The sequence below is a fragment of the Terrapene carolina genome, unplaced genomic scaffold, assembly GCF_002925995.2.
Source record: "Terrapene carolina triunguis isolate 2854851 unplaced genomic scaffold, T_m_triunguis-2.0 Scaffold62, whole genome shotgun sequence".
Lineage (NCBI taxonomy): Eukaryota > Metazoa > Chordata > Testudines > Emydidae > Terrapene > Terrapene triunguis.
In genome coordinates this window covers 48,381,043-48,396,342 of record NW_020664413.1, presented here as the reverse complement: position 1 = coordinate 48,396,342, position 15,300 = coordinate 48,381,043, and the positions used below count along the sequence as shown (strand labels likewise).

Here is a 15,300-nt window from a genome sequence, read left to right as displayed (position 1 = left end):
CAATGTATTAGATATTCAATTCAATGATTCCATAGAGTTCAAAATCAACTAAATTTGGTGTAGACCCATTTATAAGTCGACACCCGCTCTTTGATGCGTCACTTTTTTACCAAAAATATTTGGCTTATGAATAAGTATATACCGTATTTAATAAAAAGCTACTGATTTTGATATAGGCTAAATACAACAAACCATTTTTTTACTAAGTTACTCACAGAATTATGTTATTCATTCTTCTGAATTCCCTATGCCATTCTAATGAAAGGAATTAATGAATACAAGAATTGGTTGGGTGTTATGCTAAGCTATGCTAATGACTATCCCTGCACATCATTAAGAGCTAAATAGTGACTCTTCTGAGGCAGAGCTGTAACTGGGGAGAAGGTGTAGAATGTGTGATGGAGGAGCTGAATGAGAATCTTGCAGAATTTTCCTCCTTAGGGCCCTGTGTGAATGGATTTAAGACAGAGGCTAATATTAATATTCTTGTCTTTATAGCAGAAATGGGCCAGATTACAGACAGACACTACAAATATCCCCTAATTTATTATGATTTGATATAATCCCTAAACTGATCATCATTCATCCATGGATAGCTGTGAATATAGGGCCTGATCCAAAGCTCATGATAGTCAAGATAAGTCTTTGAAGTCATCAGACCAGATCCCAAGGGACTGATCCTGGACTGTCCTGAGTGCCCTGAACTCCTTTTTACTTCAGTGGAAATTGAGGGCCCTCAGAACCATGGAGATCAAGTCCTTAAATAAGAGTTATTGATTGCATGAGAACAAGAAGCACAGTGGATAAGAGTGAAATTCTACTTCCATATGTTGAATTTCTTATGTGATTTTGTCACATGATCCTGTGTGACCTTTCGTGTCAGTGACTTTAAGAAGCAAGCTGAAATCACTTGATTTTCAGTCATACAATCATGGCATTGGAACAGATTCTCAATGCTTGGCCTACGTTCTAAAACAAACTGAAACAGACACAAGCTCAAAGCCCTGATGTGGCTGCAACTGAGTTTATGGATCAGCTTTTGGCCTAACATATAGTTAGCCCTGGTACTAGTTAAAAACAAAAATATGCTAATTGTAATGACGAACTTGTTGTAGGCTGGGGAATAAATAGGGTGTTTTTTATGGGGGTGAGGGGGAGAGAGGGAGGAGATGGAGAAGGAGGAAACATCAAAATATACTAAGCTTCTTTTCACCTTCCTACCCTAAAGATCATTTTACAGTCCCTCTGATAATACACATATACAGATTTGAAATTAATTGTTGGCCAAATCCTGAAGACTTGAATAGAAGTTTTGTATAAGTGAGGACTACAAGAGTTGACCTACCCATACCAGTTTCCAAAATCCATTCTTTTTCATACCATCCCAGTTGCATATCCTCTCTATGCACTGAACTTTAAAGTTAATGAAAGTTAATATTCAGAGTCCCTAACAAAACAGGTCCTAAAAGAATACTCAGTTTTACCCCTTAGTATGTATTAGGCTGGTAGAAAGTCTGTCTACGGATGAACAATAGGCAGGTGCACATATTTACTAAGAATAATTAAACTTGATCGGATTATTTCAGAAGCTTCCTCTGCCAAAAATTCAAAACCACCTGTTCTTGAGCACTTCAAAAAGCTCTGGAAACTTTAAAAGTTACCATGTACCTCTGTACCTAGGGACCACAAATAGATAGGCCATAATACTGCAAGGAAATCTGTTCTTGTGATTTCTTACCTGTCTACAAGCAGGAAGTACTGGAAAGATTTTAAAACAGGCCTTTCTTCTTAGGAGTTGGGGAGAGAGGCCTCAGCTCCCACTGAGTTCAAGGTGGACTAAGAGGCTAGAAGGACAGGGCCCAATGATTACACTTTAAAAGCTTAAACCTGAACTTGTGAAACAGAACAAATATTATTTCCAATTTTTTGTTGATTAGCTTTGCTGGTCATAATTAAGCAATTTCTATCAGGTAATTAAAATCCAAAATGAAGCATGGAAAATTATGTTTTCTAACCAAATGAGAGGGCTAAATATTTTATTTAGTGGCTGTTTCTAAGATCTGCCTGGAAGAACCTAGCTTGGTTCAATGCTTTTCTCAAGAGATGTCAGCAGATGGGAAATGTTCCAGTGCTATGCAGTACATATGGTAACACAATTTACATTTTCAGATACAATGGGCAAATTCAGTCCTAGTGTAACTCCGCTGACTTCGGTGAAGTATATCAGAGATGAATAACGCAGCAGGGGTCTGCACTAACATAACTCCCTGTGCAATTTCATTGAATTCAATGAATTGGCATGGGTCGTCAATCAGTGGAGAATTTGGCCCTTGTACTTTATATTCAAATGATGTATTAAAAAGAGATCTAGCACACTGTCCATAGAAAGGAATCATATCCATGACTGCAAATAAATTACAAGTATCTGTAAGGCTTCAGAAATGGAACAGGTCAGTCAACTATGTGATTCTGTACGAAGAGGACAGTGTCATTCTGTCCTCATTCGTAAAACAACTTGTGTTCAGTCACCTGCCTCCATACATATTTTGGACTCTTAGTGGATAGGTATGTCCGTGTTTAGAGTTTTCCTTTGAATCTCTTCTAGTAAAGATTAAATAGCTAGCTGTAAAACTCTGTTTTGGTTACACTATTATGTCAAAATTATAAAGTTAACAAAGCAAACCATTGTAGCTGTTTTATTACAGTTGGCAAAGGCATTTCCAATTTTTGGACCATCTGTTAACTATAAATTTGCTACATTGTTTTTCAGCCTCTGGCTTCAAGTATTTCAAATCCTTTTTCTTAACTAATACCTGTCCTAACACTAGTAAGAGAGTACAGTGCAGAAAGCCTGGTATTGCTAGTGAGTTCTGGTGTCTCAAGTGGGCATAAGCATTGTTGCTGACCTCAATCCCCCTACAGTTAAGGATGTTAGAAAAACGTGAATTCAAGGGCTGGGACTGTGAAAACTGGAAAAGTGAAAATGTTGCATAGAAACAAGTCTATAGCAACGTTGTTTTCTTCAGTCAACCTAACCTGAAAAGATGCAGCTGGATTTAAATTTCTCTGTATAGATTATTTGATTCTTACTAAGAAGAGGGATATTATACAGAGGACCACCCTGGCAGCATCCAAAAGGACAGTAGGGTGAGATTACTGTCCATAGATTTTACAAACATCTGATCTGATTTTCAATTACTGTGCTCAAAGATCTGTAATTCCCACTACAATAGCCTTCTTGTTTCCTTTCAGGTGAACATCCTTCCATGAAACAACTGGCATGCAATCACGGTGAGTCTGTACAGAACCAAGCAGGATATCCTAACATAGATTGATGGACAAATAGTCAAAAAGAACCTCTCACTACCATCAGAGTGATTTTGAAAGAGCACAATTGCTGTGTTCACATGCACATAGTTCAAGGAAAACATGGGCAGTGTAGTTCATTGTTTCTTTGATGTTCACTGTAATAGCTACACTGAACTGCAAAGAAACAATGAAGCATCCCTCCTACATTTTTCATTAACTCTGTGCAAGGGAACAATCGTTTCTGTTATGTTCGTTTGAAAGAAGAGCTGCAATTTTGTTCACACATCTCTGTCAAAGAGAAAACATCAGGAAGAAAAAAAATAGATGATGAGTCACAAGAGAGGGCCCGATAATTCACCCACTGGTCAACGAGACTTTGACTTCAGTGGGAGCAAGTTATGGCCCAGAGTGGAAGACAAAACCAGTGTTGCTAGGAGCTCCAATAGTGCATTACCATGGAATGTAGCTTCCAGCCACAACTCAGTCCTTAATATCTGCTATTGAAAATAGGCGTCCATTCTCCCCTGTGATACCACGTTGCACTGGACTGCTGGAAGATACGGGACCTAAAGCTGGCATAGGTGGCCATGGAAATATCACTCCAAGGAAGAGGGAATCCTCTGATAACACAGAAGCAGAGTAGTAGCATCTACCGCATCTACAACATCCTCCAGCTGCTGATGTAGTGGACATTGATGGGGAAAGGCAACAGTGCCGGGGCTGCCTCCAGATTGGTGATCTCCAGTTGCAGAATTGGTCTCTTGGGAGTGTTGGCAGTTTGATGCACACAGCCAGCTCAGGCCTTAAAGCTACATTTGCATTCCACTTTGCAGGTTGTGCTGTGTGCCCCTTTGGCCATAACGAAGGATCTAAGCCACAGTGTACACTTGCCTTCAAAGTAGGAGGCTGCATTCTACCTTAAAAATAAACATCATTACTTTAAAGTAATAGTCTTAGGTTGTTTAATGCCTTGTGTGAGATTCAGTTCCCTGGCAAATCTCTCTTCACAGAGCATTTGTGTGAAACAAAGTAAGTAAAAAGTGCTGGTATTATTACAGTGCATGTCATTTTCAGTCTCATTCTTATATTTCATTTATAAAACTACAGCACTTGAGAAAAATCATGGAAAATGGAAGTGGTTTCTTAGCTAATCTGAAAAGAATCTCCTCTGATGTATTTTCACTAAACACAGCCAGAAGTCCCAGTGTCTGAAGTTTACCCTAACTAAACTTAACAAACGATTGTTGTTTGACTGGTTATATCATGTTTTCCATTGTCATTTTGACATGAAACAGGCAAAGTTTCCAGCTCTGGAAACTTACAGCCAGCAGGATTAGTACTAAAATAAAAAAAAGGAGTGGAGGGGGGAGGTTGGATGTTGTTTTAAGTGAGAAGAGTTATGAAGTGAAGATAGATGTTCTTATGAAACACTGTTTGTGGAAAAATAATCATTGTTCTAAAAGATAAAAGAATATTTGGTCTCATGTACTGTAGCCTAAGGACTGCTCTAACTTATGTTCTTGCTGCAGTCTCCCTTTATGCACCATCCAGCATCCAAGAAAGGCGGACCAAGGGCTCATCTCTGGGAACTCTTTCCATTCCCTTTACGATGTCAATGACACAAAGGAGACATACACAAAGGAAAATTAACCCCTAAACATTAAAAACATGTCTAAAAACTGGAGTCTCCTTCTACCAAACCAGGCAGCTTCTGATCCTGGACCACATGAAGGGACAGCCAGAAAACTCTGTGAGGATCCCCCCACAGTGTTTTCAGGGAAACAGAGCCTCATGTGCCTTGCTCCCATCCCCTCTGGTAGCATGATCCCTGAAGGAGAGGTGTGGTCTGTCATCTTGGGGCTGCTCTGTAGCAGAATACAGAGAGGATACCATGGGTATTAGTGCTGCCTTAAGTAGCGTTAATTCAAGTGAGAATTCTGGATGGAAATCCTGGAATGGAGTTGTGAAGAGTGCCTGTGGTCCCCTGTTCAACCTCCTCTAACAGTAACCATGCCCACAAAACCCTTCAGAACTCTTGCACAAAGAGCCAACCTAAGTATTTCTCTATAGTTCTGGGAATGGGCATAGTATCAGAGAAATAGCATCTCACCCCACTCCCTAAGAAGGATTTCACATACAGTATGTTAAGTCCCTTTCATTTGTGTCAATGGAAGGGAGTATGCTGACTACTGTATACAAACAAACAATAATTGTGCTTAACTTTAGCGGGTGGGGGAATGGGGCAAATTCTGAAGTCTTTAGAGAATGTTTCATTCTTTATTCTGGCAAAAGACTCACTGGACAATGAAAGTTTTGCTTGAGTAAAATTTGCATAGCTATTCAGTAGACTTCAAGATTTACTCCATGCACTATATAATTCAACTCCATATTTGATCATCAGGAATGTTTTGTATAGGATATATTATTATTATGACAAATGCCTGGTACGAGGGATAGATCAATGTAGTATTCTTGCAACTATTTTAAGATTAAAATATTGTCAATAAAAATCTTGTGTTAAAAAAAAACAAAAACCAAAAAAACAACTAAGCTAGGTTAACTTAATTATGGTAGCTGCCAAAGATCAAAACTAGAAAGTCCAGAAATTAGTCTTCAACTGCACTTTTAATGTGCTATATAAGAAATAGTAGCTGTCAAAGAGAACATTTTGCCACCTAGTATTAAAGTGCTTTTGAATATTACAGAACTAAATATATTTTTCATTTAAATGTTGTATCCATTTAGATGCTTGTCAGATTATAGGTTTATAAACTTTCATAGAGGCTTTGGATAAGCAGGCAGTGGATGATGTTTAGTAAATGTTTAGTAGATGTTTCAGCTGGGACCAGGTTCTTGGTTGAAGCTTCAGCCACCTGAAGTATAATAATGTATAATTTACTCAGCCACCACTAGAAGGATAATGCATGGCAATGAGGTTGGGGCCACGGAGAAGCCATGGGGCAAGTTTCAGGCTGAATAACATTGATGTTATTCCAGCTTCTTTAAGGTACATCTGCAGTTTCTAGGTATCACTGATGACAAATTTTAGATGCTATGTCACACTGAATTTCCACAACGACCTCAGAATCTAATCTAGTTACCTCAAGTCCCTCAACAGCCATTTGCCATTGAACTTCTTGTCACCCATTTTCTTCTTTTCCTTTGTTTATAGTCTGGAGAAGACCCCTTGTTTCATGATCAAACACAACAAAAAGATAACACTGGAAATGAGATGGCTAATGAACACAGCTATTGATCTAGCTCCAGTACCATAGGTTTTGAAGAGTCAGTATTCCAAGCTGATTTTTTGGGAGGGGCATGCAATCATTTCAGTGGCTGCTGCAGTTGTTGCTCTTCTCAGGGTCACTGGGTTACTGCTCAGTCATATGACGACATCCAAGAACAACAGTGTTCATGCTGCCTGCCAGCCTGAGAAAACACACCACGCTATCAAATACCACTAGTGGCAGCCTGAGCCTCTGCCTTCTCTCAATAGACAGCTGTTAAACCAAAATGCAGAGTCAGAGATAGAAAGAACTAAATGTCCACAAGCATACGTTAGTAGGTGAAACAGCAGTGCTAGTTACAACCTCCATCCCCCTCCAACCATGACGCATAGCATCTTCTCCAGATTATCAAAACAGATGTGTCCCAAGTTATTTATTCTATTTGTGATTAAATAGTGAGCCATAACAAGCTTTGAACCCATGTTAGCATGCCAGGCACCAGATTGAATAAGATATTCATGTCAGTATGGCACAGAAAAAAAAGGATGCTAATTCTTGCTCTTTTTTCTCCTCCATCCAGAGAACTGTTTAAAGCCAACAGCCAAGAACTGTGTAAGGCTGGCAACAACTAACATTTGGCAAGAGGTGGTAACATTTGTCTAGTTCAAGACCCAAAACTTCACAACAACTGGAAAAGAACAGAGGAGCAGCTTGTGGTTTGTAACTCTGTGAGGAGGGTGGCTATTATAGCTCTGACTCAAGTATTGAGTCTGTTAACAATAATATTACTGCCGGTGGACAACACCCTTCACCTCTGCTTCCTCCCTTTGTAATAAAGCAGTGAATGTTTCCAACTCCACTGCCCTTTCAAAAATCAGTCTGCTTAGCCTTGGTCTCAACTCAAAAACAAAATATGGAAAATTATGAAAGAAACCAAATGGTTTCACTCCCATAAGGCTAATGTCTGTGTGATCTAAATGGTGTTTATGAAATCTGTCACATTTCTAAAAACATGCAAACTTGGTTGAAGGGCTGGATTCCCCCGGCCTTTAATTGAGGCTCAGATTTTTCCAAATTAAAGTCACACATCGCTCTTCTAAAACACAGTCTTGCCTGAGAGGCACACATTGCTGAACTTTAATTTCAAACCCTAAGTTTCAACAATTCATTAGTTTAAAATTTGATAGCCAGCAAGTACAGGCTAAAACATCTAGGTGCCAGATGTGCACTGCCACATGTTCTACTTGGCACACTCTGCAGTACATCAAGGTGCCAGTTTCTTTATCCACAATGTTTTGGGAGCTGGATCAATTTGAGAAAATGCTCAGTAAAGTTATGACATATATTATTAGAAAATGGATCCAAAATAGCATGTTGAGTAGGTAACGGATGAAGAGTGGCCTTTGCAGTATGCTCAGATTGATTGTGTCCCACATGGCTGCATGTTATTGCTGCCTAATAAAGATCACTGGAATAATTTTCTTGCAACTATACCATTAGCCTTCCCTTTCACTTGCTCAGCTAAAGAAACCTGCTTCTTACCGCCCTTCTTATCTTCCCTTTTTGTTATGTTTTGGTGTTCATCTCCTTCATGTTCATTGAATGATGGATAAGATATACTTGGTACCAACCCAAGTATATTTTATTTGGATTCGAGACACCTGATCTGTTGTATTTGAACATCAAATAGATCAGTTTATCTACTATAGTATAGTTATCCATGGCCATGCTCTGATGGTACCAGGCATGTCTCAGTCTAACCCTGCTTTTATCTTCACTATGGCAAGCTTGAGGAGATGTCTGGGTTGGCAAAAGCTGCAATAGAAAGACATTGCTGACTGTCGGAAGTGTTTCCGTTCCACCAGCTAATTCAATGGATTAATCTACAATGAATGCACATGTAGCATGCTGGCAAACACTAAAAATGTTGCTATTCTTCTAGAAACCGTACAAATATATTGCTGAACTCATGCCATTTCTTCAATACTGCTCTAACACTTTCCAGTTAAAAAAAAGAAAAGCATAATCTTAAACTGGAGCTATTTTTTAGAAATAATTACAGACAAACTATTTTTTGCAGCTATTTAATCAAACGTAGATGTTCAGAATGAAGAGTTAATGCAGAAGCAACAACATACTGATTCCTGCAACCTATTTATGATTGCCACATTCCACATTTTAAAAACTGCCACTTGGAATACTGTATTAATATGAAAGATCAAAAATTATTCCCAAAGAAATTTTTAGGAGACGTCCACCTGCTCAAGAAAGAGGTGTGCTGCTTTAGCAGATAGTTGAGGCAGCATTTATACTATAATATAAGCATGAAGTAATATCTAAGCATAGAATTAGCTGCCAAGTATGCAGAGGGTCTGATTCTGCTGACATGCTCCTTTTTCAGCAGTGGAGTTCTGATAATTCCAGTGGAGTTACTCACCATTTACAGGGTGTAAATAAGAGAACAATCAGGCCCTAGATCTCCAAAATCTCCTTATAGTCATTGTGGGTATGGATGATATATTGCTAGCAAAGGCTAGTGGGATAACAGTTTGAAAGCCATCTTAAGGAACTATTCAAGGGAATGATAGCAATCAGTAGTAGCTTACTGTGTAGGGTCTAATAACAGTGAAGCAGAATTGTACTCAGTTCTTGGCCCTGATTCTTATAGACACAGAAAGAAGCCCCTTTACACCACTCTGGCAGTGTAAAGGAGCCTTCAGATAGGTGTAACCCAATATGTTTGCAGCAGTCTTTCTTAAAACAGGTTTTACTATAGGAACACAGGAAAAAAAATCATTCTCACTCCCTGCTACACCATGTGTGTTACTTCTGTACTAGTAACAAAGTTTGTGTGATACAGTGAACTTCAGTCACCTATGATATTGATGAATATTTGTGGCTTGAGGCAGGGCTTTTAGGATAGAATAGCTTCTATTATGTTCCATATATTTTAAAATACCTTTAAATGGGTGTATATACATTCTTTCAGAGATGTGTAATTTAAATATTATTTCTATAATTTGACACTTTTCCAGGAACATGTACATACCTGACCAGAAGAATTGTATTCACAGAAATAAGGTTTCAGTCTCAGATTTTTCAACACCAAGAATTTGCTGCACAAATTATTTTCAAAGTTACAGTAACTCTGGGGCAGAGTTGGCCAGAATGCAACACTTCTGTTTCATAATAATATAATAAATAATAACAATAATTTATTATTATTATTTAAAGGTCAGTAAATGTTACTCGATGTAAGGGTGGCAGAATTGGACCTTGAATAATTAAATAGCTCCCAAACCACTGATTCAATAATGTAACACATGTGAGTATTAAGTATTCATTTCTTGACTGACTCTTCATTTGTTGTAGGTGAAGCAGAACTACCAGCCACTAGATGGCACTTCATTATGAAAGAGGTTTGCCAAGATAGCTTAAACTGATGAAACTTTTAACACAGATCAGAAAATCTAAGTTTAGCCCATCTCAAGCTAACTCATTTTTTTCACAAGCTAAAGAACTCTAGCTAGATTACCAAGACATTTTATAGCCTGGATTAGTATTAGTAAGTGAACCTTTCATATTCCATAATATCCATAACTTGAGCTGAGCAGAGGTTCAATCTTAGACTTTGTTTAAACTTCCCTTTCCGGTTATTACAGAAAAACTAAGAAACTCATAGCCCAGAGCTACATCTGACTATTATGAACACACTGCACACTCAGCAGCTTCCTTAATATCTTTGCCAAGGCTTGTCTACTGACATGATTTTCCAAGGAAAATTTTATATTGACTTACTTTTGATACAAACCATATAAACATTTTTCTTCAGACAGCAATTCAGCATGTCTGGAAATTCTCTTTTCAGACATGGAAATACTAGCTCTCAAACCCATCAATGCACTGTATATGCATTAACAATATTAATAGTCAACTCTCTGAATTATCTTTGTATTATTCATTTTTTGAGTATGTCCCTTGGGATGCGGGGTGGGAGAAGAAATAGGAGCAATTTCAAAAGAGTGAAAAGATTTTTGAACCTTGTGGAAAAGTACTTTCCAGAGTAAGGACAGTACTCTATATTCTGAGCAAACCAAAAAGAAATATTCAATTTCAGTTGCATTTACAAATTGATTGACTGATGTTTTACCAACTTCATCAAGCTAACCATCTCTCTCTAACCCATATGGAAACGAGCCCAAAAAGGAAAGGTTGCCATACCATGCACTTTGAATGTGCCAAACAAATGAGCCCTTAAGAATACGCCCTCACACTTCTTAGACATAACTGTTTCTTTCTATGTCTAAAATTGACCAATACTAGAACAAATGTGTTTTGCAACACAGTAAAGTCTGGGGACAACCAAAGTGAGGGGAAGGGCCTTGTCAGGGGATGACATGCAGGAGGGTTTTGTTGAAATGGGAGATCAAACTGAGGGTGATTTTCACTGTGGGTGGCTGGTGGCTAAGGATCCCATTATCTACATTGAAAAAACATGTTAATTTATTTTGTTATTGTAAGCAGAGAAGAGTCCCCACTGCATAAATTTCCTCTGGCTTTGCAATATTCTTTTTATTGACATTTGGAACTCATTTGGGCACTTCTTTGTTACAGATTGTAATATCTGACTTGCTCCTGAAAGAAACATTCATCCTAGGCTCCAATTGTTCCATTGCTCAAACATCCTGTTAGAAATATAGTAAACCCTGATGCACAGGTTGCTTTCTAGCTATGCTTTCACAGACATGTTGGTCATCAGTTTGGCACAGTAATCATTTCTAATAGTTTCCTTTTTCTGAACAGGGCTGGGTGTGGGTATAAAAAGTTTGGCTGCATTTGACTGCTCTGCATTTTATATTAATTTGCTGCCATTTATCAAATTATTTATTTTATTAGCTTCTTTCATGCATGAACATCCCTTTCACATTTAGAAGACAAAAGTATTATTTCACACCTTAAGAGTAAAAAAGATATGAAAAATAATGATGAAAATGTCTAGGGAATAGTACAGATCCCCAAAGCATCAAGTGTTCTTATGGAAACTCATCTGTTAACTATCATAGTTATCGTCACTCTAAGTTGAATGTGAGTGTAGAGTAATTTTTCACTATATTCCAGTGATCTGTTGCATTGCACATCCCCCTTAGAAGATCAGTTAGCTGTTAATTGAACTTCTAAGAGTTTGAAATAGCCTGCAGATGCGTGATAGAAAAGCTTTTAGCAGAGTGAATGCATTCATCCATTTGCTGTGTGTGAAAAATAAAAACTCAACAAGCTGGCAGATATTTCCTTGTGCAGTTTTACAAAAATGGTTTCAGCAACCTTGGTTACAATTTCTAAGGTTTTTTTCTATAGGCTAAAATCTTTAAAGCATATTCCTACAGTGTGAAAGGAGCACTTACTGTATGGCATAGAACAGCAATCTAGCAAAGAGCTGGAAACACAGGCTTATTACATGAGACAAATAACTTCCAGACTACATAGAGCTAGCATTCAAAACAAAATCATTAAAAAAAAAACACCCCAAACTTTCCAGAGCCTATAATATGAACACCAGAAAGAACAAGAACAACTGCAGCTTAAATAGAGAAAAATGTACACAGGAAAAGCAAAACATTTCTTACATTTAGGAACCTCCTGGTTAGTAATCAACATATTCTAGTATTCAGCTAAAAAACATTAGCTGTCTATCTCATAATGTTCAGTGAGTGAAGGAAAAGTATCTTGGGGAGATTTGGGAATTTCTTATGTGCTGTTAAGATGAATTGATGAAAATAAAAAATAAACCCATAAGAAGTTTGAATTACTCACCATCTTGTTGTGCCAAAGTAATTGAGGGTTGAAACACGGCAAGAATGAGCCAAGTTACTTTTTGCACAAAGCTCATCATGTCTAAATATTAGGCATGAGACTCTATGTGCAAAAATAAAAATGGGGGGAAAGAAAAATCAATTCAAAATAGCACCATCAATTGTTCCCTGCCCTTTCAGCACCGGGCCCTGCACAGAACTGAGCCACAGGCATTCCTTTGCTTTGGCCTTAAATAGGAAAAAGTTTGGCTTCTTTACTTTCCAGCCCCTTTCTGAAATATGAGAGGAAGACCAGTCCCCTTAACAGTAAAAGAAATGATTCATTTTTTTTCTTGGCCTTATAGAAGAAACAGCCAACTAAACTAGATAAAAAGCACATCTGGAGCTTTTGTATATGTATGCTGCACCCACCACACAAGTGTGTACTAGACTATATGATGTATGCACGAGTGTGTATGTGTTTGCACTGCATGTATGTGATGTGGGAAAGAAGTTAGAGTGGCTTTCTATGTGGTAATGCATTTTCCCCCTGTCAATTAGGACTCAGCCAAGATGTATAGTACTTGATGCTTCAGTAAAGTTCAACCCTGCAACTTCATAATGAAAATAAATAGTAGCTGTCTTGCATGATGGGAGACCACAGAAAATGAAGGCGTCCCGGAAGTTAAAGAAAGTGCACTTTTCATCCTCAGGAGTACAAGTCATACTAAATGAAAGTGGGGCCCTGAATGCTAGCAGCTGAATTTCAGTGCTGTTATAGTGCCGTCCTGCCATCTTCTCATCATGGTTGTAGTTTTGTACTGATCTCGGGAGTAACAAAACATGGAACATTCTGTGAGAAAAACAATGTATTCCAAAAATGGGTACTGACCTAAGACTAAAACCTTTCAATGAATTCACCCTAATTTTAGTACACAAAAGGAATGCAGAACAGTCACCTTTTCCTCAGTACGCCTGCCCCTCAATGCTGTAGCTTCATCTCAGAAAAAATCCTGAGTCTGTTGCATGTTTCCTTGTAATTCAAATTCCTTCTTGTTCCACATAACATAGGGCTTTATTGAAAATCAAAAGTTCGAGCATGTAAATTCCATCAGATATCCTGAGAGACATTTGCTTCATACACAAAAATTGCTATATAAGTGACCTTCATTTTAGGATTTGGGAGACTCCAAAATTAATGCAGATATTAGTGTGGAAAGCTGGTAAGGCTTGAGGAAATCACTCTATCATTGTTAAAACAATGGTCTGAACTGAATTAATTTCCTTCTTTGACAGAGTTAGTGGCCTGGTGGATAGGGGAGAAGTAGTTGGCATAATATTTCTTGATTTTAGTAAGGCTTTTGATACAGTCCCACGTGACATTCTCATAAGCAAACTAGGGAAATATGGTCTAGATCAGGGGTGGGCAAACTACGGCCCTGGCCCGTCAGGGCTATGGATCTGGCCCATGGGATTGCCAACCCCGCGCTGCTCCCAGAAGCGACTGACACCACGTCCCTGCGACACCTGGGAGGAGTGGGGGGACAGAGGGCACCACGTCCCTGCAGTCCCTGGGGGAGGGGGAGGCAGAGGGCTCCGCGCACTGCCCTCGCCTGCAGGCACCCCCCCCACAACTCCCATTGGCCGGGAACGGAGAACCACAGCCAATGGGAGCTTCAGGGGAGGTACCCGCAGGCAAGGGCAGCGCGCAGAGCCCTCTGCTTGTCCCCGTCCCCCAGGGACCACAGGGATGTGGTGCTGGCTGCTTCCAGGAGTGGCGTGGTAAGCGGTAAGCGGTGCCAGGCTGGAGTCCACACCCCACACCCCTGCCCTGAGCCCCCTCCCGCACTCCACACCGCCTCCTGCACCCCAACCCCCTGCCCTGAGCCCCTTCCTGCACACTGCCCCCCTCCCACACCCCAACCCCAGCTCTACATTCATGGCCCTGCATGCAATTTCCCTACCCAGATGCGACCCTCGGGCCAAAAAGTTTGCCCATCCCTGGTCTAGATGAAATTGCTATACAGTGGGTGAACAGCTGGTTGAAAGTCTATACTGAAAGAATAGCTACCACTGATTTGCTTGTCAAAAGGAGGGCACATCAAGTAGGGTTCCTCAGGGGTCAGTCCTGAGTCCGGTACTATTCCGTATTTTCATTAATGACTTGGATCATGGAGTGGAGAGTATGCTTATAACATTTGTGGCTGACACTAAGCAGAGGGGGAGGGAAGTGCAGGGACAGGACTTTGGAGGAAAGGATTCAAATTCAAGATGACTTTGACAAACTGGAGAATTGGTCTGAAATCAGCAAAATGAAATTCAATAAAGACAAGTGCAAAGTGTTACACCTAGGAAAGAAAAATCAAATGCACAACTACAAAATGGGGAATAACTGGCTAAGCACTAGTGCTGCTGAAAAGGATCTGGAGGTTATAGTGTCTCACAAATTGAAGATGAGTCAACGTGATGCAGTTGTGCAAAAGGCTAAAATCATTGTGGGGTGTAAGACATGAGAGGTAACTGGTGCACTGTACACTGGTGGGGCCTCACTTGGAGTACTGTGTCTAACTCTGGGTGCTGCACTTTAGGAAAGATATGAACAAGTTAGAAAGAGTCCAGAGGAAAGCAACAAAAATGATCAAAGGTTTGGAAAACCAGACCTATGAAGAAAGGTTAAAAAAACTAGGCATGTTAAGGCTTGAGAATAGACAACTCGGGTGGGGGTGGGGGAAGACCTGATAACACTCTTCAACGTAGGAGCTGTTATAAAGAAGATGGTGATCAATTGCTCTCCATGTCCATGAAGGAAGGACAAGAAATAATGGGCTTAATCTGCAGCAAAGGAGATTTAGATTAGATATTAGGAAAATCTTTCTAACTATAAGGGTAGTTAAGCTCTGGAATAGGCTTCAAAGGGAGGTTGTGCAATCTCTATCACTGAAGGTTTTGAAGAACAGTTTAAACAGGAGTGATGA

The 15,300-nt window shown here is 39.4% G+C and overlaps 1 protein-coding gene across 1 annotated transcript in view; it reads right to left on the bottom strand.

Moving 5' to 3' along the window:
* The window catches only part of COL3A1 (collagen type III alpha 1 chain), a 70,856-nt gene extending 58,302 nt beyond the window's left edge, over positions 1–12,554 (bottom strand). The window contains exon 1 of the mRNA XM_024198087.3: positions 12,348–12,554. Coding sequence (XP_024053855.1) covers positions 12,348–12,426 — 79 coding nt within the window. The 5' untranslated portion in view covers positions 12,427–12,554. The remainder of the gene's footprint in view (positions 1–12,347) is intronic.
* Between the last annotated feature and the right edge of the window lie 2,746 nt (positions 12,555–15,300).